The sequence below is a fragment of the Lissotriton helveticus genome, chromosome 1_1 (genome assembly GCF_964261635.1).
Source record: "Lissotriton helveticus chromosome 1_1, aLisHel1.1, whole genome shotgun sequence".
In the NCBI taxonomy this organism is placed as follows: domain Eukaryota; kingdom Metazoa; phylum Chordata; class Amphibia; order Caudata; family Salamandridae; genus Lissotriton; species Lissotriton helveticus.
In genome coordinates, this window is record NC_136057.1 from 1,297,285,880 (window position 1) to 1,297,312,698 (window position 26,819).

The window sequence follows — 26,819 nt, forward strand, 5'->3', positions numbered from 1 at the left end:
CTTTTCCTTCTCTTGGGAAGTCTGCTCTACAGCTAGTCTGCCTTCAGAGTATAGATGCTGCTTTCCAGAGCGGCCGCTATTCTTTTGTTTACTTGACAAACCACTTCGACCATGCTAGGCTGAAAAACATAAAATTGTGCAGCATTTTATGGACTGGAGCTCTTTGAGCAATACAGCAACGCAAGACCGAAACTGACATGAAGCGTGGAAGTACCCCCTCCCTTTAAAACCAGTCTTCTAAACCGCGCCCATCAAATGTCTTCAGCCTTTCAGAATAGGTATAAGATAAAGTGCTGTAGAAGACCCATTACTCATCTGTAATAGTAGTCCTCTTACATCGGTATTTATAATGGATTCACATGCACCACAGCCACCGCCCTGAGAAGAGCGATTTCAGTAGGCATTTACCTGGAAAATTAGTCTAAACTGGGGTCTGTGTAGTACTGCAAATGCAGACCCATGTTTTTCGATTGCTACCTAAATACTGAATGTGCAAACGTGCTGGTGATCTATTTTAGTATTATGGAGAAACTACTTCCTACCTAACACAGATAATAGATTGAAAAATATGCATGAAAGAGACCAAAGCTGAAAACTACACTTCATATAATTAGTTATTTGAGGTCAGTCAAGTGTTCATCTGCTACATATTGTAATAAATAAAAAAGGATAGGATGGTATCATTGCCCTCCTGTATATATTTCCTCTTTTCTCTACTATATGTGAACTGCTTTGGTACAGAGCTCACCAAATACATTTGTATGTAACACAATAAGTTAAAAGCGGAGGGAAAGGGTTACTTTAATAAGAAAACCAAACTTTCCGCCCTGTTGTTGATCGCAGATTTGACAGTGTGCGCTTGTAGAGCAAATTTGTCCTGATTAAAATTACAGAGGCTTTCTGTTAACTAATTTGTTTTGTTGTTCCAACTTATTGCAGTCCTTGTTTAGCCTACTACATCATGGTAAACCCACCAATTTAAACTAATGTAAACTGTTCTTACATACTCCTATCAGTCTCAACTGTTGATTCTACTGTTGTCCTCACATCTGATCCACCGCTATATTTAGCTTTTTCGTTTTTACGTCCTGGATTTAAATAAGCTGCCCATTGCTCTGTGGGCAATTTTAATGAACTTGAAGTTTTTTAAAAACCTAAATTGTGTTGGGAAAAATTGGCTTTTTCTGAATAATTAGAAATCAGTATGCTTAAGGAGCGTGTACACTCAGCAGGTAGTGATGACTGTTGTCAAACCAGGAGCTCAAGAGTAAACATTTATAAATACTTGTAAATCATTTTTGTGTTACTGAGGTGTTTTTTAATCCAGCGAGTACTTGGTTTGGTGAATGTTATGTACCAAGGCCACATATATGTCAAATTTTTTAATAAGACCTCACAATCTTTCTACTTTCAGGAATTTGTGATCACTACTTTAAAGGGGCTTGGATATATTACACTAATGTGTGGAGATGGAACAAATGATGTCGGGGCTTTGAAGCATGCTGATGTTGGTAAGTATACTTTAGTATAAAATGTAAAAATACTTAATTGATCTATATCAGAAAACTTTTGAAGAAAGAAAATGCTAATGGAATTAATTAATCTACAGTAGCCCTTGAGAGACCAGTACAATAACCTGTTGCATGATATTGATAGGTATATTTACATATGGAATAAAGGAGGTGGGTGCAGAGAAGTTTGAGAAGAGAAATTTCCACTTTCAGGCTTTATCCCTTGCTCCCTATCTTTCTTTTTTAGGTCTTGCCTGGTCTGGTGAGACATTTAGTAAGGGTTTCAAAAAATGCTACAATGGCTGGCCTACAGCTTAAGTTACGAGCAGAGGCGCCATATGGCTTTCCTCGTCATGCTTATTAAGCGCATCGGTCGCCGTGCTTGATCGCAATCACTTTTACTTTCGCGGCCGCTTTGATGTTCAGTATTTTCACGGCCGCGTTAGTTTTTCGGCTGTGCGGCCAATCCTTGTTATCTATTCTTACACTTTTTGCAGTAAGTAGCAAAACATCTTTTGGTTTTTATGAATTTGCTTTGCTGACTACATTTTTCATTCATTTTAACTGTATTGCTTAATTAGTAATTTTCCCTGGAGAATTTCATACATATCTATTCCTGATGCAGTAAGGAGAGTATTGAGGAAGACTCATCGGCAACAGGTAGGTCCCAAGCTTTGTTTCGGCATCTTACGGGGCCCACATGACGGCCCCAGACTCGTAACACTCATTTCATTTGGATTATCGGATGGACGGTGACTGTCAGATCGAGTTCCTTTCCTCAACCCTAGAAAGACCTAACCAGAGTGACCGCGTCCCCTCCTGAACAACTTCTGTAATGGATGGGAATGCACGGAGCCTGCGTAAGGTCGACATGTGTTTGTTAAAGATCTAAGTAGGAACATGAGACGGAGCTAAATGGCTGCTTGCTTGGCTAATTAGCGACATGCACGAAGGCCACTTTGTACTTCAAGGACACAAAGCTATTAATGTATACATCAAAAATGGATTAAACCTCTGTGCCTTTTATAATGATTAAAGATGAACCACTCAAGTGGAAATCCTTTGTAAAAGGCTGCAACTAGCAGATAGAGCGGGGCGCTCTGATTGCGGCTCCTCCACGGGAAGCTGGGCGTGGCCCGCTGTCCTCGGGCTGGCGTGCTACCGTTAACTTGCAGCACAGCCACCTCTGATGAGGCAATAAATATTGAACATTGCAACAGAATGGAAATATCCAGCGCAGGTCAGGAGACGCTCGTGTCATGATTTTCACAAGTGGAAGAGGGCACGCCACTGTGTTATCGTTTTGTTTTGAGAGCGAGCCTTTTGGAGTGAAAGCAGTCCGAGATGCTCCCTGTAGCAGCAATTTAACACCTCATCAGAGAAATCTTGTTGCGCCGCTGTCTGACGTGGGAACCTGCAAGCTGTGTGTCACTGGACCTCTGTTTGTGATGGTGCCCTTCGGATACAGGACTAGTGCATGCCCATTCTATCGCAGAAATACAAGAAATGCTGGTTTGCGCCCTCTGAATCAGAGAAAGGGGGCTCCTGTTCTGTCACAGAATTACAATCAAACTTAGAATAGAATCCTCGAGAAGAGGAGTCGGATGGCTATTCTATCACATATGTCGATTGCGTCCCCTAAAATGAGGATGCGTCTCCCTGGGCACTAAATAAGCCCTGCGGGGGGGTTATTTTCTCTGTATAACTGTACATATGCAAGTGTATATCACAGTGATGATGCAAAGAGAGACTGTTAAATCTAATGGCATAGTCAAAGTATGTAAACATTGTGTAAACATTCAGTCCCATTGAAGTGATAGTGCACATGAAGAACAAATCTAAAGTCAATGCCAACTGTGTTGTGTGCCTTATTATTGAGCATCAGCTGTTAAGGTCCCCGTGATACTAGACTGATTAAGGAAGCGTCCATATATGAAATTCTTGTTAAACATTAGCAGTTTATGTGGAAAATTTGAACTTGGCCAAGAGGTTGTATCACCTGGAAGTAAAAGAAAGCAATACACTCTAATTCTGATTATGATGTGACTCGTAACTGGTCCATTTGCTTTGCCACGTATATCAATAAATTAGGTGAGAGATGGGGGGGAAAAGCCATGTTTTCTATTCTCCAAACCTTTCCTCCATTCGAAAGTTGTAATTATACTCCTATTTGAATTACTTTTCTTTTTTGTAGACCAGCAATAACTTGAGCTTTATATTTACAATGAATCTAAGAGAGATAATGACAGTGTCAATTTTGTTGTTGTTGATGCAACCTTTTCCTATATTGCTGTTGCTTTTTGTTACTCAGCTTTTATTCCAAAATAATATGGTCTTTGACCTCATCAGTACATTTCAACACACCCATAGTTGGCTCCTCCAAAACTTAGATTTATCCAGTATTTGGGTGTCTTTCATAGATTCACATGCCTGAATCATTCCCCGTCGTCGAGACGGGAGCCTCCGGTATATAAAAAAGTAATGTCCTATAGACATACATAGAAAAGAATAGGCCTAAGGGTCTCACCTTAGTGTCCTATCCACGTCCTTATGTAAAAAGGACCAAAACAGAGTAGGCCCAAGGGTCCCACCTTGGTGGCCTATCTGTGTCCTTTTGTAAAAAGGACCAAAGTAAAGAGAACCAACCAATCAGCTACCACCTCCTTCTAAACCCTTCCTGTCAGGAGCCCAAGTCTCTCAGATTTTCTACCGCACGTTGTGCTAGGGAGTCTCCACCTGAGTTCTCCTCAGGAATATCTTTCTTTCTTCAAAAAACGAATTTCATTATGGCTGATAGCCAGAAAAAAGGTCTCTTTAGAGCCTGTTCCTCCTGTGGGAAGAAAAGGCTACATGTAGAGGATAAACATGAAACCTGTTTATATTGCCTCTACCCTCAACATCAAGCCAAAGACTGCAAGATATGTAGGACCTTCTCCAACAAAACCCTCAAGGACCGATAAGGACGCCTACTACTCTGGCTAAACAGGCTGAAGGACAAAACAGATGACTTGGTGTCAGAAGGTGAGAGTGTTTCTGGCATGTCGCATTTTTCCTTGCAGAGGCCAAGGGTTACTTCCCCTAGCCCCTCAGACGCCCCTCCGAAGAAGACTTCCAAAAAGTCCTCAGAGGGCAAAACCTCAGTGTCTGGCAAGGATTTTCCTGTCACCAGCCGCTGGTTCTGACGACGACGACAGCGTCGATAGTCTCTTCAGCGCTGAAAACCGTTTCGACGTCGACGACGACAGTGTCGACGACGCCTTCATCGTCGGCGAGTAAGCCTGTGCCGTCGACCATTCCAGTCACTCCATCGACGACGAAGATTCTACCGTCGACGACGAGATCGATGTCGAAGACGTCGACGACGACACCGTCGACTAAGACCATACCGTCGACGAGGACTATCTCGTCGACGATGAGCATTCCGTCGACGACGGGAAAACCGTCGACGGCGGAGAAATTGCCGTCGACGAAGGCAGCGTCGACGAGGACACCGTCGACGGAGACACCGTCGACGACGGGTAATTTCAACGACGGCACCGTCGACACAAGCGTCGACGACCGCAGGGACATGGAAAGAGTCTGAGCTGCTATCGCATGCCATGGATGCCTTTCCACCTCAGACATCCCATGTAATCGTCAAGATTACGAAAAGGCCAACTACGCCAGTCCTGACGTCGCCCAGTAAGGTGCAACAACTACCTCCTGCCTATTACAAGGTGAAGAGTCGGAGGAAGAGCTATTTACACAAGCCACTAGCCCATCAGACTTGGTGCTTAAGTGCCAAAGCACAGACGAGGAGCCGGAGGAGGAGGAAATAGAGCACTCAGTTCACACTCAAGTGCCCACACAGGTTACACCAATGGTGTGCCTACCAGCATCCATTGTCTCCGACCTGCAATACCTAATTAAGGACTACAAAGAGCGGTTTCCGGAGAAACCCACTACGCCTACACTTCCAGCCGCACAGGCTCCTACTCCTTTGTCTCGACACAAGCCACCTCCACTGGTGCTTAGTAAAGACCAGGAGCCAACACAAGACATTCACTCGTCTGACGACGAGGACAGGGACCAGGAAGAGGGCGAGGTCCATGATGACGAGTCAGACCCAGATGCAGAACAGGACTACGTTGCACATTCTCCGGCCTCTCCAGAACCACAGTCTTCGGAATCACCAGCCGCAGACATCGGGGGATTCCATAATCTGGTAGAGCGGGCTGCCAAACGATTCCATATGTCTATGGAAACTCAGGAGACTGAATGCTTCCTTTACGATTTCAAGGAGCCCACTAGAACGACAACCAGGTCAATCCCCATCATTGACTTTATCTGGAAACAAGGCAAACAACTAATGCAAACGCCAGCTTCAATCCCGATGGTAGTGCCCAGGCTCGATTAAAAAAATACAAGGCAACCTCATCGGCGCCAGCATGCCTCACAGGTCACCCCAAGGCAGACTCTGTGGTAACCCAAGCGGCACAGAAAAACTCGCGTAATCCAGCATCGCCTCTGTCTACGCCACCTGACAAGGAAGGCAGAAAACTAGATACCATCGGCAAACGTTTCTCCACCACGTCGGCCATGACGGTGAAAGTGGCGAATTCAATAGCACTTCTGGGCCGTTACAATCGTCAACTCTGGGCAGACATTGCACCCTATCTATCTAATCTGCCAGAAGTTTTAAAGGAGGAGGCTCATTCGCTTCTCCTAGAAGGCCAAACATCTGCTTCTGAGCTCATTGACTGCGCAATGGATGTCGCCATGACTGGCTTCAGGCAACTGGCAGGTGCTGCCGTACTAAGAAGACAAGGTTGGCTCAAAGCCACCTCTTTCCGCCAGGAAGTGCAAACGAAAATCCTCGATATGCCCTACGACGGCCAGCATCTCTTTGGCGAGAAGATTGATGAGGCCCTCACCACCATTAAAAAGGACACGGACACTGCCAAAGCTCTCGGAACTCTGCAATTCCGGAACCAGTCCTTTCGTGGAAACAGGGGAAGAGGACAATCTTCATATAGGGGTTCCTACCAGAATAGGTCTTCCTATTCGTACACCCAAAACAAAACGCAATACCAACCGCGACAAAACCAGCCAGGACGTCAGACATCCTACGGCAAGTCAAACTACAGGGAAAAAATCAAAAAAGACCTCTGGCAACCGCCAATGACTCGTTTCAATGGCCAGCCCATCCACCATCGCATTTTTTTAAACTTGGAGGGAAACTCACATACTTCCTAAACAACTGGCAGAAGATAACAGACCGGTGGGTACTCCAACTCATTCAATTCGGACTTTCTCTAGAATTTGTCTCAATTCCCCCAACAACACCACCTGCCACACGGTCCCACAGGCACCTACGGTTACTTCTTCAGGAAATCGCTTCTATGCTCCAAAAGGGAGCGATAAAGAGTTCCACAGGCCCACAAAGGGAAAGGTTTCTACTCCCACTTCTTCCTAATCCACAAAAAAGGGAAAAAGTGGAGGCCAGTCCTCGACCTCAGAGCACTCAACGTGTTCCTAAAGAAACAATCGTTCCGTATGGTAACACTACAGGAAATCCTGGGTCTCCTGGAGGAAGGGGACTACATGACGCCCTTAGACCTACAGGACGCCTACTACCATATTCCTATCCTCAAAGGGCACAGGAAGTACCTCAGATTGGCGGTAGCAGGACAACACTACCAATTTCGTGTCCTCCCGTTTGGCCTCAAATCTGCTCCACGGATATTTACCAAATGCCTCTCCCCTGTGGCAGCCTTCCTTCGTCAACAAGGTCACCAGGTCTTCCCATACCTGGACGACTGGCTGGTAAAAGCACCATCTGCGACCGCCGTAGCCACATCCTCCAGCGCTTGTCTGAATGTTTTCCACCGACTAGGTTTGACCCTCAACCACGAGAAGTCGGCACTGGAACCCAACAAGGTCATTACATTTCTTGGAGCGACCCTGGACACGGAACGCGTCAGAGCTTTCCTCTCTCAGGAGAGAAAGGTCAAACTCATCTCCCTGGCCACGTCAGTGGCATCACGGAAGACTCTACCTGTCCGCACCTTCAAATCCCTCCTCGGCATGATGTCTTCATGCATCATGCTCATTCCCCACTGCCGCCTCAAAATGCGCCCTCTCCAGGAGGAACTAACGAGACAATGGACACAAGCTACGGGATCATTCGTAGACCGCATACGTGTCACTCGAACCATGGTCAACCACTTACAGTGGTGGAGATCGATCAAACACCTGTCAAAGGGACTACCGTTCCTGCTTCCAGCAGAACCACACGTCATAACAACGGACGCTTCCCTAGAAGGCTGGGGAGCGGTCCTCCAAGAACTCCAGATCAACGGCAAGTGGACGACACAGGAAACCAAACTCCACATCAATCTACTGGAGTTAAGAGCGGTCTTCCTAGCTCTACAAGCGTTCCTCCCACGCATTCGAAACTCCCCAGTGCTAGTCAGGACAGACAACACCACGACAATGCACTACCTGAACAAACAGGGGGGGACGCGATCTCTCTCTCTATCTCGAGAATCGCAAAGAGTCTGGAACTGGCTTCTGGAACATGGAATAACGCTGAAGGCGGAGTACGTCCCGGGCAAGGACAATGTCTTGGCGGACGCTCTGAGCAGAGAGAGGTCCCCATCCCACGAATGGGAGCTGGACACGGAGGTGTTGGAGCACATCTTCGCGGAGTGGGGAACCCCGCGAATAGACCTCTTTGCCACCAGAGAGAACGCCAAATGCCCAAGCTTCGCAAGCAGGCATCACCACCCAGGAAACCTCGGGAATGCATTTTCCATCGCATGGCGCAACGTATTTGCGTACGCCTTTCCGCCATTTCCACTGATACCCAGGGTTCTCAGGAATATTAAGTCGGAGCCCTGCACTCTGATCCTGATCGCTCCATCCTGGCCAGACAGCACTGGTTCACGGACCTTCATCGCCTCTCTGCCCGGCCACCTCTTCGCCTGCATCATCATCCAGCCCTGCTCACAATGTCCCAAGGGCAGGTTCTCCACCCGAATCTGAGCTCTCTAAAGTTGTCAGCTTGGCTCCTGAATACCGCGAATTCAGCCACCTAAACATACCGCAGGAGTGCAGAGACGTCCTTGCAAAGGCTAGAGCGGACAGCACTAATAAAACCTACTCACTAAAATGGAAGCGGTTCTGTTCTTGGTGTGAGGCTAAAGGCTTGCACCCCTTCCACATCACTCCACAGCAACTGCTACCATACTTACTGCATCTAGCGCAATCGGGCCTCGCACATGCATCCATCAAAGTGCATCTGGCGGCGATCTCCAGATTCACAAGGACTTCTAAGGGTCCATCCCTGTGGGCGGACAGACTTATAAAACAATTCCTTAAAGGCCCTTCAGGTCCTTCCCACGACCAAGACCAATCCCTCCGTAGTGGCACCTCAATGTGGTCCTTCACCAATTAATGAAGCACCCCTTCGAACCCATCTATAAAGCGGAGATCAAATTCATCTCATGGAAAACGGCCCTCCTCCTGGCTTTAACCTCTGCCAGAAGGGTCAGCGAGTTGCAGGCTCTCTCAATCCAAGATCCTTTTATGCAGTTCAGGGAGGACAGGGTCATTCTACGAACTAACCCTCGCTTTATCCCGAAAGTCCCCTCGGACTTCCACCTTAACGAACCAGTGGTACTCGGGTCCTTCTTTCCAAATCCTACCACTGCAGCCGAGAGAACTCTGCATTCATTAGATCTGAAGAGATGTCTTAAATTCTACATCGACAAGACACAACACTTCCGAAAGTCATCGCAACTCTTTATTGCCTTTAGTAGACCACGAAAAGGCATGCCCCTGACAAAACAAAGTATTTCAAGGTGGATTTCTTCTGCAATCACCTTTTGTCATGACAAGGCCTGACGGCCTTTGGACTCACGAGTCAAAGCTCATTCGACAAGAGCCATGTCCACGTCTGCGACGCTGTTTGCTGGAGTGCCGGTATTGGACATCTGCAGAGCGGCGACCTGGAAGTCCCCGCATACCTTCACCAGGCACTACTGCCTGGACACTGAGCTGATGAAGGATGCAGTAGTGGGCCGAGCAGTGCTTCGCCATCTATTCCAGTGAGGTGAGCCTTACTACATCCCTCCATCCTTTACTGGTATGCACATTCTTTTACTAATATTTACATGACAATGCATTTTGGTGGTTTGCAGTCTCATGATATGTATTATCTACAGACTCCTATATGATGTTCCATCAAAAATGTGCATAATCTATTGCTTGCTACTCTGATTCAGGAATGTGAATCTATGAAAGACACCCAAATACTGGTTCAGAAATGCGTTACTTACCTGTAACTGCAGTTATCCAGTATTAGTGTCTTTCATAGATTCACATGCACCCTCCCGCCTCCCCTGGAAGGACTCACCTATCTCTCTAACAAGTTTACGCCTAACTAGCTTGGTGCGTACGAAAATCTGAGAGACTTGGGCTCCTGACAGGAAGGTTCTAGAAGGAGGTGGTAGCTGATTGGTTGGTTCTCTTTACTTTGGTCCATTTTACAAAAGGACACAGATAGGGGACCAAGGTGGGACCCTTGGGCCTACTCTGTTTTGGTCCTTTTCACATAAGGACGTGGATAGGACACTAAGGTGAGACCCTTAGGCCTATTCTTTTCTATGTATGTCTATAGGACATTACTTTTTTACATACCGGAGGCTCCCGTCTCGACGACGGGGAATGATTCAGGCATGTGAATCTATGAAAGACACTAATACTGGATAACTGCAGTTACAGGTAAGTAACGCATTTCTTTCAGAGACACTGTTGTAAATGTGCCTTTGACGACAATGATGTAGTCTGTAACCTTAGGTAATGCATGTATTGACTGTGAAAACTGCAATTCTAAAGCTGCACACACAGTCAGGGAGGGAATCATGTGTTTCACATATACTGAAGCCGCTGGAAATAATCCAAATTTGTTTTATAATGTCTAGACAGTCCATTTTGTTTTATCGGTAGGGGAATTTGGAGGTGTGAGATTCCACTTAAACAAAAATTATATTCAGTTTGCAACAATCTGTAGGTTACAAAATGAATGTGAGCAAAACTGAAAACCTGCATAATCTTTGTAATATCTTTCTATAATCTACTGTCATGGAAAGTTGTTTCCATTTGGAATTACTGCTTCAATAGGTGTACTATTTCTATGCACAGAAAATGAAAAACATACCAATATTTGTCAAGGTGGTGGTGTGATGTCTTATGGTTTATACTGCCTATTCTGTAGTTTCATTTTTTCTACTTGGCAATGCCTTAGTAACATGGATGAAGCAAGTGCAACCGGTCATGACGTGTTATTTGATTATGACACTACTAATGAAACCACAAGATAAGTGACGTTTTTAGTGGTTGGTAATCCTCATGAATGTAAAGAACAACATTGTCTGTGACTGCCAGTCCAGGAACGATTTCTGTGTTTCAGGAAGGGGCTGATGCTTTTAAATTGAACCATTAACATCTTGTTTGGTTGTCTGCAGTTTGGGACTGAAGACGCATGCTGAACAAATCCATAATTGAATTTGATAACCAAAAAGTAGTTTTCACATTTTAAAGCCGCTGCAGCCAGGACGGGAAATAATAACAAAATCGTTAAACTATTCAGAATGGGAACTACCTCACACTTTGTAACCATTTGCATAACCCATTTACTTCTTGGTCTTTCGGCGCTCCTTAAATGTCTTAAGTTTACATGGTGTAACACAAGCTGTAAGGAGTTAAGCACTACATGTGATTAATGGGAATGGATATAAATGAGTTTCCACTGACTGGATCCAGAGATGTGTGCAGCATTAAACACTAAGCAACTTCCAAAGGTAGACAGTTACTTGAGGTTGTTCAATCCGTTGTTTTAAATGGCTGGCTTTGGGGTTATTGTTGAAATCTGACCCAACTTCCAGATTAAACTAATACCTCTATATTTTAGAACACTCACTTACTGTTCTATTAAAAAGTAATATCAGGTGTAATCAGTTGTTGCTTTATTGCAAATCATTATAGGACATACATTTTCTTATCTTTACTTCGGTTTGTGATTGAAGAGGTCTGTTTTATTTAAAAATAGTTAACAAGCAAATGCGACAGCACGCAGTTTTGTGATATAGAGGACATTGTCAGCATGATGCAAGAAGTCTGTGCATTTCCCTCTGATGACCCCCCTGTAAAGTAACTGCCACAATGAGGAGTTTTTAAATGAAAACAATTGCCTCCATTGAAACCAGGAGATATGTTTTCTAAACTCCCCATCCTTATTTCAGAAAACATAATGTTTCCCACTGCAAACCGCTTCATATGCCTGTGTACTAGACCCCTGACTTATCAGAGTTTGGAGGGGTTCAAGAGGTCACCCACTAAAAGGAAACCAGCATTGGCATAGCCAGTAGGTCTCGCCTTTGTGACCTTATAAGTATTTAGATATGCAGCACAATATCCTTGGTGCAACAACATTAACTGTTGCATGGTTAAACACTTAGAAAGTCCCAAAGGCGAGACCTATTGGCTATGCCAATGCTTATTTTTAAAGCACAGGAAAGACCAATAGAGGAGCAGTAAAATGGGTAAGCACAGGAGGAGAAGAGGTTGGCTGTAAGGGAAAATGTAAAAAAAAAATAAACACGAGAACAAACAAGCATTGGCATAGCCAATAGGTCTAGCCTTTGGGACCTTACAAGTATTTAGTTATGCAGCACAATATCCCTGGTGCAACAACATCAATTGTTGCATGGCTAAACACTTATACAGTCCCAGGGGCGAGACCTATTGGGTATGCTAATGTTTGTTCTTTATTGTTCTTTAATTAGCCACAATCAAAATCCCAACTAGATTTAAAGGGACACAAAAATGTCTGGCTGTGGCTGTAAACTTGAAAACAACTTAAAGAGAAGAGCTTACAGCGTGGTGAGAGAGTTAGGTACTTAGTTGACATACAGGCATGGCATATAAGAGGCACACAGGGCAAGAACTGGAATCCTGTTTACCTCTGGTCTTAAATGTGCTTGCTGGGATAAACAGCGGAAATTTGAGGCAAAAAGCTTTATAAAAAACTTGAGCTACTCCACCCATTTGATAATTGAGACTCTGATCTGAATGACACAGAGAACCCAGATTATTTACTTTTAATGTGGGTGGCTTGCTGTGGACTTAATTATCAAAAGGCGAGGGTCAAACATCATGAGCTTTGCTTTATGGCCTTCCTTTTATCTAAAATTACAATTTAAGAACTAATTGTATTGCATTCACAGCCTTATTGCCTCAATCATATGTATGTAGAAGGCAAACATTTGTTGTCTTGAAACATTATTTTTTTTTATATTGCCTTATCTTCACACGGTTCAATCAATCAATCAATCACTTGTATAGCGCGCTACTCACCCGGAAGTGTCAAGGCGCTTGGGGGAAGGGGGCCACTACTGCTCGAACAGCCAGGTCTAGAGTTGTCTCCTGAAGGCGAGGTGGTCCTGGGTCAGCCGAAGGTGGATGGGGAGGGAGTTCCATGTCTTGGCCGCCAGGTAGGAGAACGATCTGCCTCCGGCGGTGGCTCTTCGGATGTGTGGTATGGCGGCAAGGGCGAGGCTAGCGGACCGTAGCTGGCGGTTGGGCGTGTGGAAGGTCAGGCGGTCGTTGAGGTACTTGGGGCCCAGGTTGTGGAGAGACTTGTGTGCGTGGGTGAGGAGCCTGAACGTGATCCTCTTGTTGACGGGGAGCCAGTGCAGGTCCCTCAGGTGGCCGGAGATGTGGCTGCGTCGAGGGATGTCCAGGATGAGTCGGGCGGAGGCGTTCTGGATGCGTTGTAGTCTTTTCTGTAGCTTGGCTGTGGTTCCGAGGTAGAGGGTGTTTCCGTAGTCCAGCCGGCTGGTGACGAGGGCCTGGGTGACCGTCTTCCTGGTTTCGATCGGGATCCATCGGAAGATCTTGCGGAGCATGCGGAGGGTGTGAAAGCATGAGGAGGAGACGGCGTTGATTTGTCTGGTCATCGAGAGGGAGGAGTCCAGGATGAAGCCCAGGTTGCGTGCGTGGTCTGTCGGCTTGGGGGTGGTGCCCAGGGCTGGGGGCCACCAGGAGTCGTCCCAGGCGGAGGGTGATGGTCCAAGGATGAGGACTTCCGTCTTGTCTGAGTTCAGTTTCAAGCGGCTGTTCTTCATTCACTCTGCGACGTCTTTCATCCCTTCGTGGAGGCTGGTTCTGGCGGTGTCGGGGTCTCTGGTGAGGGAGAGGATCAGCTGGGTGTCGTCGGCGTAGGAGATGATGTTGAGGTTGTGTTGGCGTGCGATGGCTGCGAGAGGTCTCATGTAGACGTTGAAGAGGGTGGGGCTGAGTGATGATCCTTGCGGGTCGCCGCAGATGACTTCGGTGGCCTCGGAGCGAAACGTTGGGAGGCGGACTCTCTGTGTTCTTCCAGCGAGGAACGAGATGATCCACTTCAATGCCTTTCCTTGGATGGCGGTGTTGCTGAGGCGTTGGACTAGGGTGCGGTGGCAGACAGTGCCAAACGCGGCGGAGAGGTCCAGGAGGATGAGTGCCGCTGTTTCCCCGTTGTCGAGAAGGGCTCGGATGTCGTCGGTGGCTGCGATGAGGGCGGTCTCGGTGCTGTGGTTGGCTCTGAAACCGGACTGCGAGGGGTCGAGGGATCCATTCGTCTCGAGGAAGGCGGCAAGCTGTCTTTTGGCGATCTTCTCGATGACTTTGGCAGAAAAAGGGAGGAGCGAGATGGGGGCGGAAGTTTTTGAGGTCGGTGGGGTCCCTGTTGGTTCTTCAGTAGGGCGCTGAGCTCGGCATGCTTCCAGTTCTCCGGGAAGGTGGCGGTGTCGAAGGAGGTGTTGATGACGTCTCGGAGTTGGGGTGCGATGGTGGAGTCGGCCTTGTTGAAGACGTGGTGGGGGCAGTCGGAGATCCGGAGTGGATGGTGTTCATCGTGCGGGCTGTGTCTTCGGTGGTTACTGCGGTCCAGGTGCGGAGGGTGGCGGTGGGGTGCGTTGGTTCGGCCGGTGGGTGCGGGGATGGTGCGCCGAAGCTGTTGTGGATTTCGGCAATCTTGCGGTGGAAGAACGAGGCGAGGGAGTCGCAGAGATATTGTGATGGGGTGATGTCGTTGTTGCCGGTGCTGGGGTTGGAGAACTCCTTGACGATGCTGAAGAGTTCCTTGCTGTCGCGGGCGTTGTTGTCCAGTCGATCCTTCAGTGATTTCTTCTTGGTGGCGCGGATGAGCTGGTGGCGTGTTTGAGGGCGGTCATGTTGTCAGTGGTCTGGTCGAGGAGCCAGGCTTTCTCGAGGGTGCGGCAGGTCTTCTTGGAGTCCTTGAGTTCGTCGGTGAACCAGGGGGCCTTCTTGCTTCTGGGTTTGTTGGGAGGGTTCTTCAGTGGTGCGAGGTCGTTGGCGCAGGCGGTCAGCCACTGCGTGAAGTTGCGGGCTGCTTCGTTGGGGTCCGGTGTGCTGGCAGGTGGGTTCTGGCTGAGGGAGGTGGTGAGTTGGTCGGCGGTGATCTTGCTCCAGCTTCTGTGAGGAACCTGCTGCGGGTGGTGGTGGTTTTTCTGAAGCTGAAGTGGACGCAGCTGTGGTCTGTCCAGTGAAGTCCGGTGGAGTGGCTGAAGGCGATGTGCTTGCTGGATGAGAAGACGGGATCTAGCGTGTGGCCGGCGTAGTGGGTGGGGGTGTTGACCAGTTGCTTGAGTCCGAGGTTGGCGAGGTTGTCCAGCAGGGTGACGGTGTTACGGTCCTTGTTGTTCTCCAGGTGGAAGTTGAGGTCCCCTAGGAGGATGTAGTCGGCGGAGGGGAGGGCGTGTGGGCTGATGAAGTCCGTGATGTCTTTGCTGAATTGTGTGCGTGGTCCCGGGGGTCTGTAGATGAGGGTGCCTCTGAGGGTCGTCTTTGGGTTGGTGTGAATCTGGAAGTGGAGGTGTTCGGCGGCGGTGTAGGTGTCGTCGGCGTCGGTCGTGATGCGGATGGTGTTTTTGTGGACGATGGCGATGCCTCCCCCAGTCTGGTTGACGCGGTCCCTCCTGATGATCTTGTATCCATCCGGGATGGCGATGGCGATGTCGGGGGCTGAGGAGGCGTTCATCCATGTTTCAGTGAGGAATGCGACGTCTGGTGATATTGTGTCGAGTAGGTTCCAGAGTTCGACGGCGTGTCTGTGGACGGCGCGGGTGTTGAGCAGGATGCACTTGAGGTCGCTGCTGGGGTTTGGCTTGGCGTGCGCGGTGCATGTTCGGAGGCAGGTGAACTTGCAGGTTGTGCAGGTGAAGGGTCCGTGGAAGCGTTTCGGGGCGGCCCGGCAGCAGGCAGGGTTCCGGCCGGCGTTGAGTGCGTTGAGGGCGGCGGAGTCGTAGGTCTGTCGGGTCGACTTGCGTCGGTGGGGACCAGGGGTCCTGGCACTGGGCGCGGTCCAGGCGCGGACGGGCGCAGACGGGCTTGCCTTTGGCGCGCCTTCAGCGCACAATCGGCGCGCCCACTGCGCGTCCGCGCGGTCGAAGTGGGAGGGAGGGAGGAGCAGCTGGGAGGCGGGAGCGGGGAGGGCACAGAAGGAAAAGGGGGCGTGGCCGCTAGCACGGCGGCCGGGAGCGGGGCTGGCAGGCACAGGGGGGCAGAGAGACAGTACAACAGCACAGGCAATAACAAAAAAGCAAGAACAGCAAATGGGAAACAAAAACAAGATTAACAAGATGCAGGAAAAACAAAAAGGAAACAAAATATAATCAACAGTACACGCAAATACTGCGGGGGCGGGATCGGTGAGGCAGGCTCGGCGAGGCTGCGGGCAGCAGCGGGGCGAGTTGCACACACAACAGCTGGTGGCCGTGCGGCGCGGGGGTGTCCTGAGAACAGGCACCTCCCTAGCACTTACCCCTTTTTTCTGTGTACCCAGGCAAAATAGGTTTTGACTGTTCCTCTGATGAACTTCACTCTCACTGTGTCAGCCTTCAGACTAGGTCTCCAGTAGATAGTCTGCTCACCAGTGCATATATTACATGTGATAACTAATTATATAGTTGATAGCCCTTTTAAAGGAGTATCATACTCTGTTATGATGGGCAGCTGTTACGCATGATAGACATCAGATAATAGCAGGGCCATGAGTATACTTTGGAATCTGCTTAATTGAACTTGAGGCTACCATACTAGTTGGATTTGCCCTTAGATTGGCAGCTTTCATCTACAAATCAGACTTTAGAGGGGTTGCTAGATTTGCATGGTTCTCCAATAACTTGAAGAGCCACCTCTTGTTTTCTGCTTATACCCGAGATTTTCAGGCAAGCGTTATAGTTAGTAACTCTTAATAGTACTACCAAGTTTAGGGTGCCTCCTGGTCAGCGTATGTGAGTAGCTGTGCAATCAATCAGTAAGTAGATTTGTATAGCAGTTCTTGTCACCCAGGAGGGTATCCAGGCACTGGCAGGGTCCAGTGAATTTGACGAATAGCCAGGTCTTCAGCGACTTTTGGAACTCTGAAAGAGGTGGTGGGGGAGTCCGTAGATGAAAGGGTAGCTCTTTCCATGTCTTCACTGCTAGGTAAGGAGAATGAGTGACCTCTGCATCTGCTACATCAGATGTGGGGGCGGGGTGAGGGTTAGAGAAAGGGACGTGGAGCTGAGTCTGGTGGGCTGATGGAAGTTCAGGCAAAGGTTTAAGTAGGATGGCTCACAGTTGTGTAGGGCCTTGTAGGCATGGGTCAGGAGCTTGAACTGGCATCTTTTGTGTACTGGGAGCCAGTGGAGGTCCCTGAGGTAGGGTGATGAAGGCCTGGATGATGGCGCGTCTTGAGCTTTAGGGTAGCCATTTCAATATCTTAAAAAAGTATGTGGAGGATAAAAAAGCAGGAGGAGGAGACAGATTAGACCCGTGTCGTCATGGTTAGCTTGTTGTTCAGAATGATGCCTAGGTTTCTAGCGTGGTCAAGAGGGCAGGAGGGTTAGTAGTAGGTCTGAGTTCCTAGGGTCACCAGGATGCGTCCCATGGGGAGCTTTGTTCCTTAAAATCAGTTCCTCTGTCTTATCAGAGTTGAGCTTCAGGCAGTTGTCCTTCATCCAGTTGAGGATGTCTGTCATGCAGCTGTGGAAGTGGGTCTTGGTGGTGTCTTTAGAGAGGGAGAGGATGAGTTGTGTGAGGTTTGCATAGGATATGATGTTGAGTCCATGCGCTTTGGCGATGCTGGCCAGAGGTGTCATATAAGTGTCGAAGAGACTGGGGCTGAGCGAGGTTACATGGGGTTCTCCACAGATGATTTCCCTGGGTTTGTAGGTGAAGGCGGACGTTTGCGTTCTCCCGGTGATGAAAGAGGCGATCCATCAGAGAGCAGCTCCTTGGATGCCTATGTTGTGCATCCTTGTGATGAGTGTGTGGTTGTAGACCATATTGAAGGCTATCGAGAGGTCTAGGAGGATCAGAATCTGTCTCTCCTCCATCGAGTAGGGCTTGGATGTGGTCTGTAGCTGCAATGAGGGTTGTCTCGGTGCTGGGGTTACTGCGGAATCCGAATTAGGAGGAGTTGAGTAGGAGGGTCTGTTCCAGATATGAGGAGAGTTGTTGTTTGACTTTTTCTAATACTTTGGCCGAGAACTGGAGCAGGGAGATCGATCGGTAGTTGTTGAGTTTGCTGGGGTCTGCTGATGGTACATCTCAGTTTTCCACTTCAACTCACCTCACAAGTGATAGTTTTCCTTGCTGCCTAATTCTTTAGAACATTTTTGCAGGTAACGCACCAAGAGTTCAATATTTTGACTAAGCAAACAAATTGGACTAGAAATATAAGTGGAATTCCCTGGGACAACTGACTAGGATGATCCCTGCCGAACGGCTCTTTCATGGGACATAATTTGAGCATTTTTAATGGAGATACAAATTGCGCTATATTTTTATTGTCCGCATCACCCTGCGTAGTAAATACTATAAATGGTAATCTCTATTGCAAGTAAATTGCAGTTGTTCTCTATACGTTTACAGCCATTACTAGCTTATTGGATTTGTATTAAAAATAAATTATAGTATAGTAGAGCACCTTGATTCAATTGATCGCTATGATTATCAACAGGGATTGGATAGATACAAAGACAAAACAACCAGACAATGCATAGTACTAATTGTGTATAGATGATACATGTAGAGACCAGTCTTCATCTATTAAACTGAATGTAATATTAAAAAAGTATTTTACTATTTTGAAAAATGCAATAAAGATGATTTAAACAATATAGATCTTAAAATTCAGACCCTTCGACTGGAAGAGATATGTGAGTAAGACCTTTTTAAATGCCATCATGTTTGGTTTGGAGTATACCTTGCTCATCCTAACTAGATTTGGTTTGTGAAATGTGTAAATGTTTCTTTATGCAGAACAAGTTTAGGTCTCAATTTCTTTTCCTGCAGTTCACGTTTTGGTCTTTCAGGGGTGGCTCTGATTGCTAATGCACCTGAGAGAATGCCTGAAAGAAAGAAAAAATCGCAAGAAGCTATAAGCGATGGGAAAGCATGTACATCCACTCATGGGAACAATTCCTTAAAGCCTACATCTCGTGGTGCCAAACACAGAATAATGTCTCAAAGGGAGGAACAGCTTGCTGTTCAGAAAGTAAGTTCTATTAATTGAGAATACTTAAAAAATGAATCGGGAATTGCATAGAAATTACTGTTACTAGTGTACTAATAAGTACTTGAATTGGCAGCCAACTCTTCTGCAAGTTGATATGAATTTAGTCATGAAATAATGGTTACTCAAATCATGAACAGTCGTCTGTCACTAATGGCTTTTGTCTACTATTAGATTTGCAAACCACAGTCCTAATAGTCATTCATTCATAAGATAGGGCAGAAAGTAGATTCTATCATACATTTATATGTCTTATAAAATAGAGAGTAGTGGTTTTTAGAAAGCTTTTTGTTTAGAGAAAATATTACAGTTTGTGATTCATGTGCTTGACAGCACAGCTTGCACTGTCTGGAATGTAAAACAAAATACAAATGTAGACCACATCACAGTACTGGCTGATTCAATGACCTGTGAAATATGGATTTTCGGCAGGAATCGCTTCTGTATGCTAGCAGGTGTACCATCAGACTCTGCAACATCCTCACCCTTCCTACAAGTGTCTGTGTAGAGCCATATAAAGGTGCTGTCCCTGTGCACTGATGTCCGTTCCTTTCTTCCTTGGCCCTTCAACATTGATCCCAACTTAGTTGGTCGGACCGGCACCAAATTTAAAAAATGCAATGTGCCAAGGAAAATGTCTTCTCCTCCCCTTTACTCCCATTCTCACAACAATGACAGGTTTTTAACCTTGCTGTAACTGTAGGAAGCAGATGTCAGTCACAGACCAGAATGTTTATTTGTGGTACCTTGGTTCTGGTTAAGATTCGAAGCATTGTTACAAATCCACCCAAAGACTATCCGGGAGTAGGAAGCGAAACTGTGTCGCAGAAAATGTAAAATGCCATGCTTGAGAACACAATCCCTCTCCAGTCCCAATCAAAGTCACAGGGTCGTTCCAGTACCAAGTCCCAGTCTTGATCCAGCTCTACAGATAAGTCTCGGTCCAAGTTGCGCCAGTGTGCCAAGTGGTATTTGTCCACCACTTACCCTCCAGAACATGCGAGAAGCTGTGCAATGCACATTCTACGGCTTAACGGCTCAAACGTCTTCCAGCTTGCTTGAGCCCATTCCAAGGCTTGTCTTTGTGTTTCCCCAGAGATCCCCTGACCATCATTGACCTTCACAGCAGATAGAGGCCTTTAAAAAGAATATGCTTCAGAGCTTCAAGTCGATGCCAGCTCCATTTGGAGTACAATCGGCCCCCATGGAGCCGCAGGGGTCACAAGTTCACTTTCCCTGCCAGGTCCTTACCTGACTGAACCCTCTTGGTCTCCTATTGGTACCTTGCTGGCACTGGCCCACAGTTCCACTTTGGACCCGATTGCACTGGCACCAGACCAGACTCGAGCACCTCCTGTTACAGATCTCTCCCGAAGCTAGTCTCCCAACCAGAGCCAAAATATTCCTGTGTTGGACCTCTGTTGAACCATGAACACCAAAGCGCAGCCTTCAGCATTGGATGATCCACAGCCTCTCCCTCAATGCCAGTACTGTAGGCAGACCCTGTTCGGCTCCTATAGAAATGCAGTTCAGAGGCTTTAGAATATGCCACACTATGATGACGACTGTGAGGATTTAGACCACTTACTGCACTAATTCTGGATTGTACATGGACATTGTTAGTGGGTTGGATACTTTTCCTGAGATACTTCAACAGCAGATTCCTGACTTCCCTTCCTCCTCCCTGTTCTATGGAGTTAACTCTTCTACCTGCTAAACAAAAGGCATGTTGTCACCTTCAATTAGTCATAAATGATCCGAGCCTAAGGGCATGCAGTAGTGCAAAGCAAAACTGTTGTCCGCATGTGGTATGGCTCCTATATGCAGCTCTTTGCCATCACTTATGGGCTGGTGCAAGGCTGTTGCAGAGTACAACTGTGCCACCTGCCAGCACAAAAGAGCAGTCCCTGATGAAAATCTGCATTGTCTAAGAGTATTCTGAAATTGAAAAATCTGTGGTTAGATAGCTTATGCACTTGAAAGCTTGCTAAAGTTAAATATCTTGTCCTTCTGGAATACCTAACATAGTGCATGCAGTAGTGCAATAAGCCATGGTTTAACAGTTGTATTCAACCTTATGAGCCAATCAATCAAAATATACTATACAGTTTTTTTACCTGGCACATGCTGAATGTGTTGCAAAGTGGATGATATTGTGAATGTCAGTTTGATGCCTCGGTTCATTTTAGTCAGTCTTTGCTGCATTAATAGCTACTGAATGTTTAGTTACCTAAACAAAAAAAATTCAAATCTTCGGAAAATTGTGTACAAGGCGCAGTATTTTCTTACTATTTCCAAATTAAACCCCCATATGACCCTTGTTTGTGTTTAAGGGCGTCCTTGCATAATGCATCGCTATACTGATGATATTCTTTGCTTTGAAGTGTGTGTATATATAAACAAACCTAATTCAAAGTTTGCTTACTAGGAAAGAATCAACCAGGTATTGAAAGATTTAGAAGAAGATCAAGTGTCAGTTGTGAAGTTAGGTGATGCCAGCATTGCAGCTCCTTTTACATCAAAGCTCTCATCTATTCAATGTAGTGAGTACAATTTTAAAAATTGAATTATATGTAATTCCTTTTATTTGTTGCTGCTCTGAACTTGTTAATCAATGTTTGAAGATCTGAACTTTCTGAAATCTTGGTGTGTATTTTATTTAACGGATATCATTTTTCTTTACATTGTAATGTCAATGTTAACACAGCAGTGTGTAAAAATACTCTGTAAAATTCAAAACCGTTTTATGCTATAGGTAGTCTCGCCATCTTATTATTTGACCCAAACTCTAGGAAGTGATGGCAAGAGATTCTCTATTGCTCCCAATGGTTTTTACCTGCCAGATTTTCTACTGCATGTTTAGTGTGAGGGAATCCTCTGCAGCTCTGCTTCCAGCATCAAGAGCAATTTTATACTTTGGGTTTTCTTGCTTCCTAACCATTCTTTGCCTAGATGAGGTGCTGCAGTGCTTTTGATGTATTTATGAGTAGAAAACTGTTGTTTCTTTAAGATCCGTGAATGAATGAAAACACTTTATTGTTGATTAATAAAAATCGTTACAAACAGGGGAGTATGAAATACATACAATTATGCATAGGACATACGATTTGATCAATCCTTTATATTATCTTCCCGCAACAAAAACACACGGTGCATTGCACAGTGTAAAATAATATCAGAGATGCATTAGATTTCAATTCTGTGGTCACTATAAACACAGAAGTCCCTATATCTTGATATCTAAGAGGAAAAATACCCCCCCCCCCCCCCCGGGCCAAGTGTCTTGTAGAGTTGTTTAACAATTCATTCCTAAAAGTATTTTTCTACACACAGTGCCTTACTAAAAAAAAACTTATCTTTCTACCATCCACAGTATAGAAGTACAGCATACAATTCCTAAAAATATTTTATCAGTTTGGACCAAAAATTATATTAAAAAAGGTTTATTAAAAATAAAAGCCAATAATACATTACATATTCAATCTGATAACATTATTGGCATTCCTCCCAATGTAGGTTACAATCTAATTGTATCACACATATAGATAAAAACTTTTCTTTAAAAAAAAGTTGACGCCGTGTTTCGGTGTTAATTCAATATTTTAACCTTCAGGACCAAGTTTTCATAAAATCTAGATATAAAAAATATTTAGTTTAGAGACCTATATGTTCAAAAACGTACTGTACAAATTTAAAATTACATATACACTGTGGTTTTTAAGTATACCTCCATTTCTTATTATATGGCACACTTGTTGTATACATCCACTAACATGACTTCACACTTAGCCCTTCTTATTTGTATCTAAAAAATGTGTAACATATCTACAACATCATGTAACAGTTGGAATTTCTTTATATATTAGCTTCCAAAGAGCTCTATTAAAAACATGTATCCTGTAATCATGCTCTCTTTTACTACTTTCCAAAGTCTTGTGCTTTATATTCTTTCATACCTTTTTATTGGTTGGATTATGTTTATTCAATTACAGAATCTGTGGAGTTTAAAAATCTCGCCACCGCTATGGCTTCACTGAAAGAGCCTCTAAATTGAAAGAAAGCATTTAGTGTCTTGTTTCTCCTTTCTTTATTAAAAGTGATCATTACATTGATTGTGTGCCCTCCCATACAGCTTAAATAAGTTTTATATACCTCTAATTGCATACACGGGTCCTTTTCCTGTATCCGTTAGAGCCACCGTGTTTTGGGGTAGGGGATTTCTAAAAAATGTTTTTGTCTATGCGAAATTCTATTGAAAAAAAAATAGACATTTTACGAGTCAATAATGGTGTTAACAGACGCATCGATTTTCATGCTGCGTTCTATGATAAAGCACGCTTAACTATTTATATAGGCATACTGCATATATATTCCATATTTCCAAACTCATTTCTAATTTTGCGTCTGTATAATGATGCTTTGTTGGCAGTCAAACCAAAAGAAGCTCTGATAGTGGTTCGAAACTAAGATCTATAAAAAATAGAATTAAAGGAAATGTATACATCTCTCCTACTTAAGCTAGTGGACATTACATTTGCACACAGTTGCCTGCCGCATTAATCAATAAACAATATTTTGCTTCAAAACTGCAGTTCCTTTTAGGTATTATTAACCGCGTTTGTGCATTTTTGAGGCAGTGTTATATGTTCTATAGAGAGTTTACTTGCTGCTTTGCTGATACCTAACAAATAGAAACCAGCCTGCATTTCTGGAAACTTTTAAAGCTGTTTATAGTGAGCCGTCCAAACCATAATTTCTAATTCAGATTAGACTGTGGCCAAGTCCGACAATCAAAAAGCAGTCATGGCTAAAGAGCAACAGTTGAAATAACGGCGTCTCCGCGTTTGGTGAGAGCTGGCCCCATCTGTATATAAATTACATACTAAGTCGAGAAAAAGCTCACACTCCCCGCGTTTGTATGCTATTATCCTTCTCGGTCTATTTAGAATACCCACATAGCGACATACTCTACTTGTCGACATACATGTTAAGTAAACAGCGGCCTCCCTGCTCTAACGGGTATCCGGAAGCATTCTGTAAATTGCTTCCGGAGTCACAGCCTTATATACATATCCGGTTGTCGATACCGAATACCGTATACTCAATGTATCATATTCAACGAAAAATACATAACTACATTATTTTAAGAAATAAATATAGTATGTAAAAACTTAAATGTGTTTATGAATAAAGTTCTGTTGATACTATTCGGTATTCCACGTCTATGGCGGCCATCTTAAAGTGTCTAAATACCGAGGATACATAACAATAAGCATAGAATTGCCCATAGATCTTATTGATCATTATTTCTCGTTTCTATCTTTTCTCATTTACTATCAACCAGGGATGGCGCTCAGATCCAAAGCCGACGTGTTAGCAATTATCAAACATGATGCTTAGTCTAAATTCTGAGGACACATAACAATAAGCTTAGAGTTGCCCAAAGATCTTATTGATCATTATTTCTCGTATTTATCTTTTCTCATTTACTATCAACAAGGACCAAACATGATGCTTAGTCTTTCAATCTATAATGCTTATTTGAGAATGAAAATCTGCACAGTAAGACTATACAGATAGATTTATATTTTTCTATACTTCTATTTTTATATTCTGTTTATTAAATCACTATATGCAGAAAAAGAATACTATATGAGCTGCACAATGCCCTCAACTCTTCACTTGTGTTCCTCATGAAGACAAGTAGGTAGTACACGTAGGGAATGGGGCAGTATATGTTTATTGTTCATTATTAAAGATCACAAACCTAATCACATTTAGTCTTAATCTTTTTAATTTACTTTACATATTCTTATATGAGTCTCTCCCACTCTTCTTTATTATTAAGACCGTTTTTATATGTATTAAAGTGAGACAAATAAAATTGTTCGCTCTTCTTTCTCTTGCACACGTGGTCACCTCCTCGGGTGCTAAGTTGAATACCTTCAACTCCACAACATTTAAAATCCTCTACTTTGATTGTGTGCAGTCCAGTGTTCCACTAAAGAAGCTGTTCTTTTTCCTGTCCTGATCGCTGATTTATGTTCAGTTACCCTAGTTCTTATTTCTCGCGACGTTTCTCCAATATAACCTTTATTGCAGGGGCAGACAATCAAGTAAATCAAGTTTTTGGTTTTGGAATAAATTAAACTCTTTGTTGTGTGTGGTTCCTTTATGATGGATCACATTGCCCTTTATATGTTGCTGCAATTTTTACAATTATTGCAGGGAAAATTGCCAACTGGAAGGGGCACATTATTAATGCTGCATTGCTTACATCCTGCCACATCTCTGTATGTATGTACCAGTCTATTACGAATGGTACAGTTTTGTCTGAAACTAAACATGGGTTTGGATAATGTTACATTGTTTTTATCATTTAACAGTTGCCAATTTCTATTTATAATATGTTTGACCTTATTACTAGAACAGCTAAAATTGGTGACCAAGATTAAAGGAAGGTCCTGTGTTCTCGTTCCTTGAGCTTTAGTTGCAAAAATGGATTCCCTATCGTAATATTTTGCTCTTTTGTATGCCTGTCTAATGAGCTTCTTCGGGCATCCTCTGTCTAAGAGTTTTCTAGTTAGGACATCAGCATGTCGATTAAAATCCCTCATGTCTGTGCAATTATGTCTAATTCTTAAATACTGTTCAAACAGAATATTATTCTTTTGGCAGGTAGGATGGTTGCTAAGGTAATGGAGCATAGTATTACTGTCCATCGGTTTCGTATAGCGTTCTACCAATAATATGCCAGCATTTTGTTTAATCTTAATATCCAAGAAATCTCATCTCTCTTTATTTATACTAGAAGTAAGTTTATAATTAATATCTCCTAGATTTAACCACTCTGAACTCCATGCGGTGCTCTGATGTTCCCTTCAACATGAAGAAAATTTCATCAATGTACCGGGACCAAATGAGACGTTTTGATAGAATGGTGCTGCTGTATTGAATATGTGTTTATCTTCAAAGGCAGCTACATACAGGCAGGCCAGATTGGGAGCACACGTGGCGCCCATGCTGGTCCCCTTAATCTGTTTGTAGTAGTCACTTCTGAATAAAAAAATATTGTTTTGCAAGATGATTTCAGCACATTAAACTAAAAATGAAGTGTGCGCCGACAAATCGCCCATGCCATTGGATTAGAGGCCCTCCAACATTCTGATGGTATCATCCTGAGCAGTGGCGTCACTAGGGTTGGTGTCACCCAGTGCGGGTAACTCATGGTGTCACCCCCTCACGACTTACCCCATGGACCTCCTCTGTGACAGAGCCATGGCTGCCTCGTCAGGCACACCTTCCCATGGTCATCTTGGCTCCTGCAGACCCCCTGTTTGTCCACGTCCTTGGTCAGGGTGTCCCTTTTGGATCCCCTGGCCTCTGGTTGTGCTGGTTGTTCTCCCACCGCCTTCTCCTCCATAACCGCCTGCTACCGCGTCCTCCTACGTGTTGCTCTCCTGCTTTCACATCCTTGCATCCGAGTTCCCCTCCGCAGTTCCGGGCCATCGGAATATAAAGTCCCTCCTGCCCCTTGCACTGGAAGTATTACACAGACAACAGAACAAGAGACCAGGAAGCAGGACTTCTTGGTGCCCCCGGGGCTCCCGCCACAAGCCCCCAAGGCCTTTTCCTTACAGTACTCCCCTACCAGGTTTGGCCGATCCGGCCAAGAGTCCACCGGAGCGCGAGAGAGGATG

The 26,819-nt window shown here is 45.0% G+C and overlaps 1 protein-coding gene and 1 long non-coding RNA gene across 2 annotated transcripts in view; one reads left to right on the plus strand and one right to left on the minus strand.

Moving 5' to 3' along the window:
• The window catches only part of ATP13A1 (ATPase 13A1), a 419,252-nt gene that overhangs the window by 302,630 nt on the left and 89,803 nt on the right, over window positions 1-26,819 (plus strand). Inside the window, exons 19-21 of the mRNA XM_078681078.1 lie at window positions 1,415-1,511; window positions 18,920-19,101; window positions 21,548-21,662. Coding sequence (XP_078537204.1) covers window positions 1,415-1,511; window positions 18,920-19,101; window positions 21,548-21,662 — 394 coding nt within the window. The remainder of the gene's footprint in view (window positions 1-1,414; window positions 1,512-18,919; window positions 19,102-21,547; window positions 21,663-26,819) is intronic.
• Window positions 22,624-26,819, minus strand: part of LOC144822989 (uncharacterized) — a 71,628-nt gene continuing 67,432 nt past the window's right edge. Inside the window, exon 3 of the long non-coding RNA XR_013608721.1 lies at window positions 22,624-22,751. This is a non-coding gene — a long non-coding RNA (uncharacterized LOC144822989). The remainder of the gene's footprint in view (window positions 22,752-26,819) is intronic.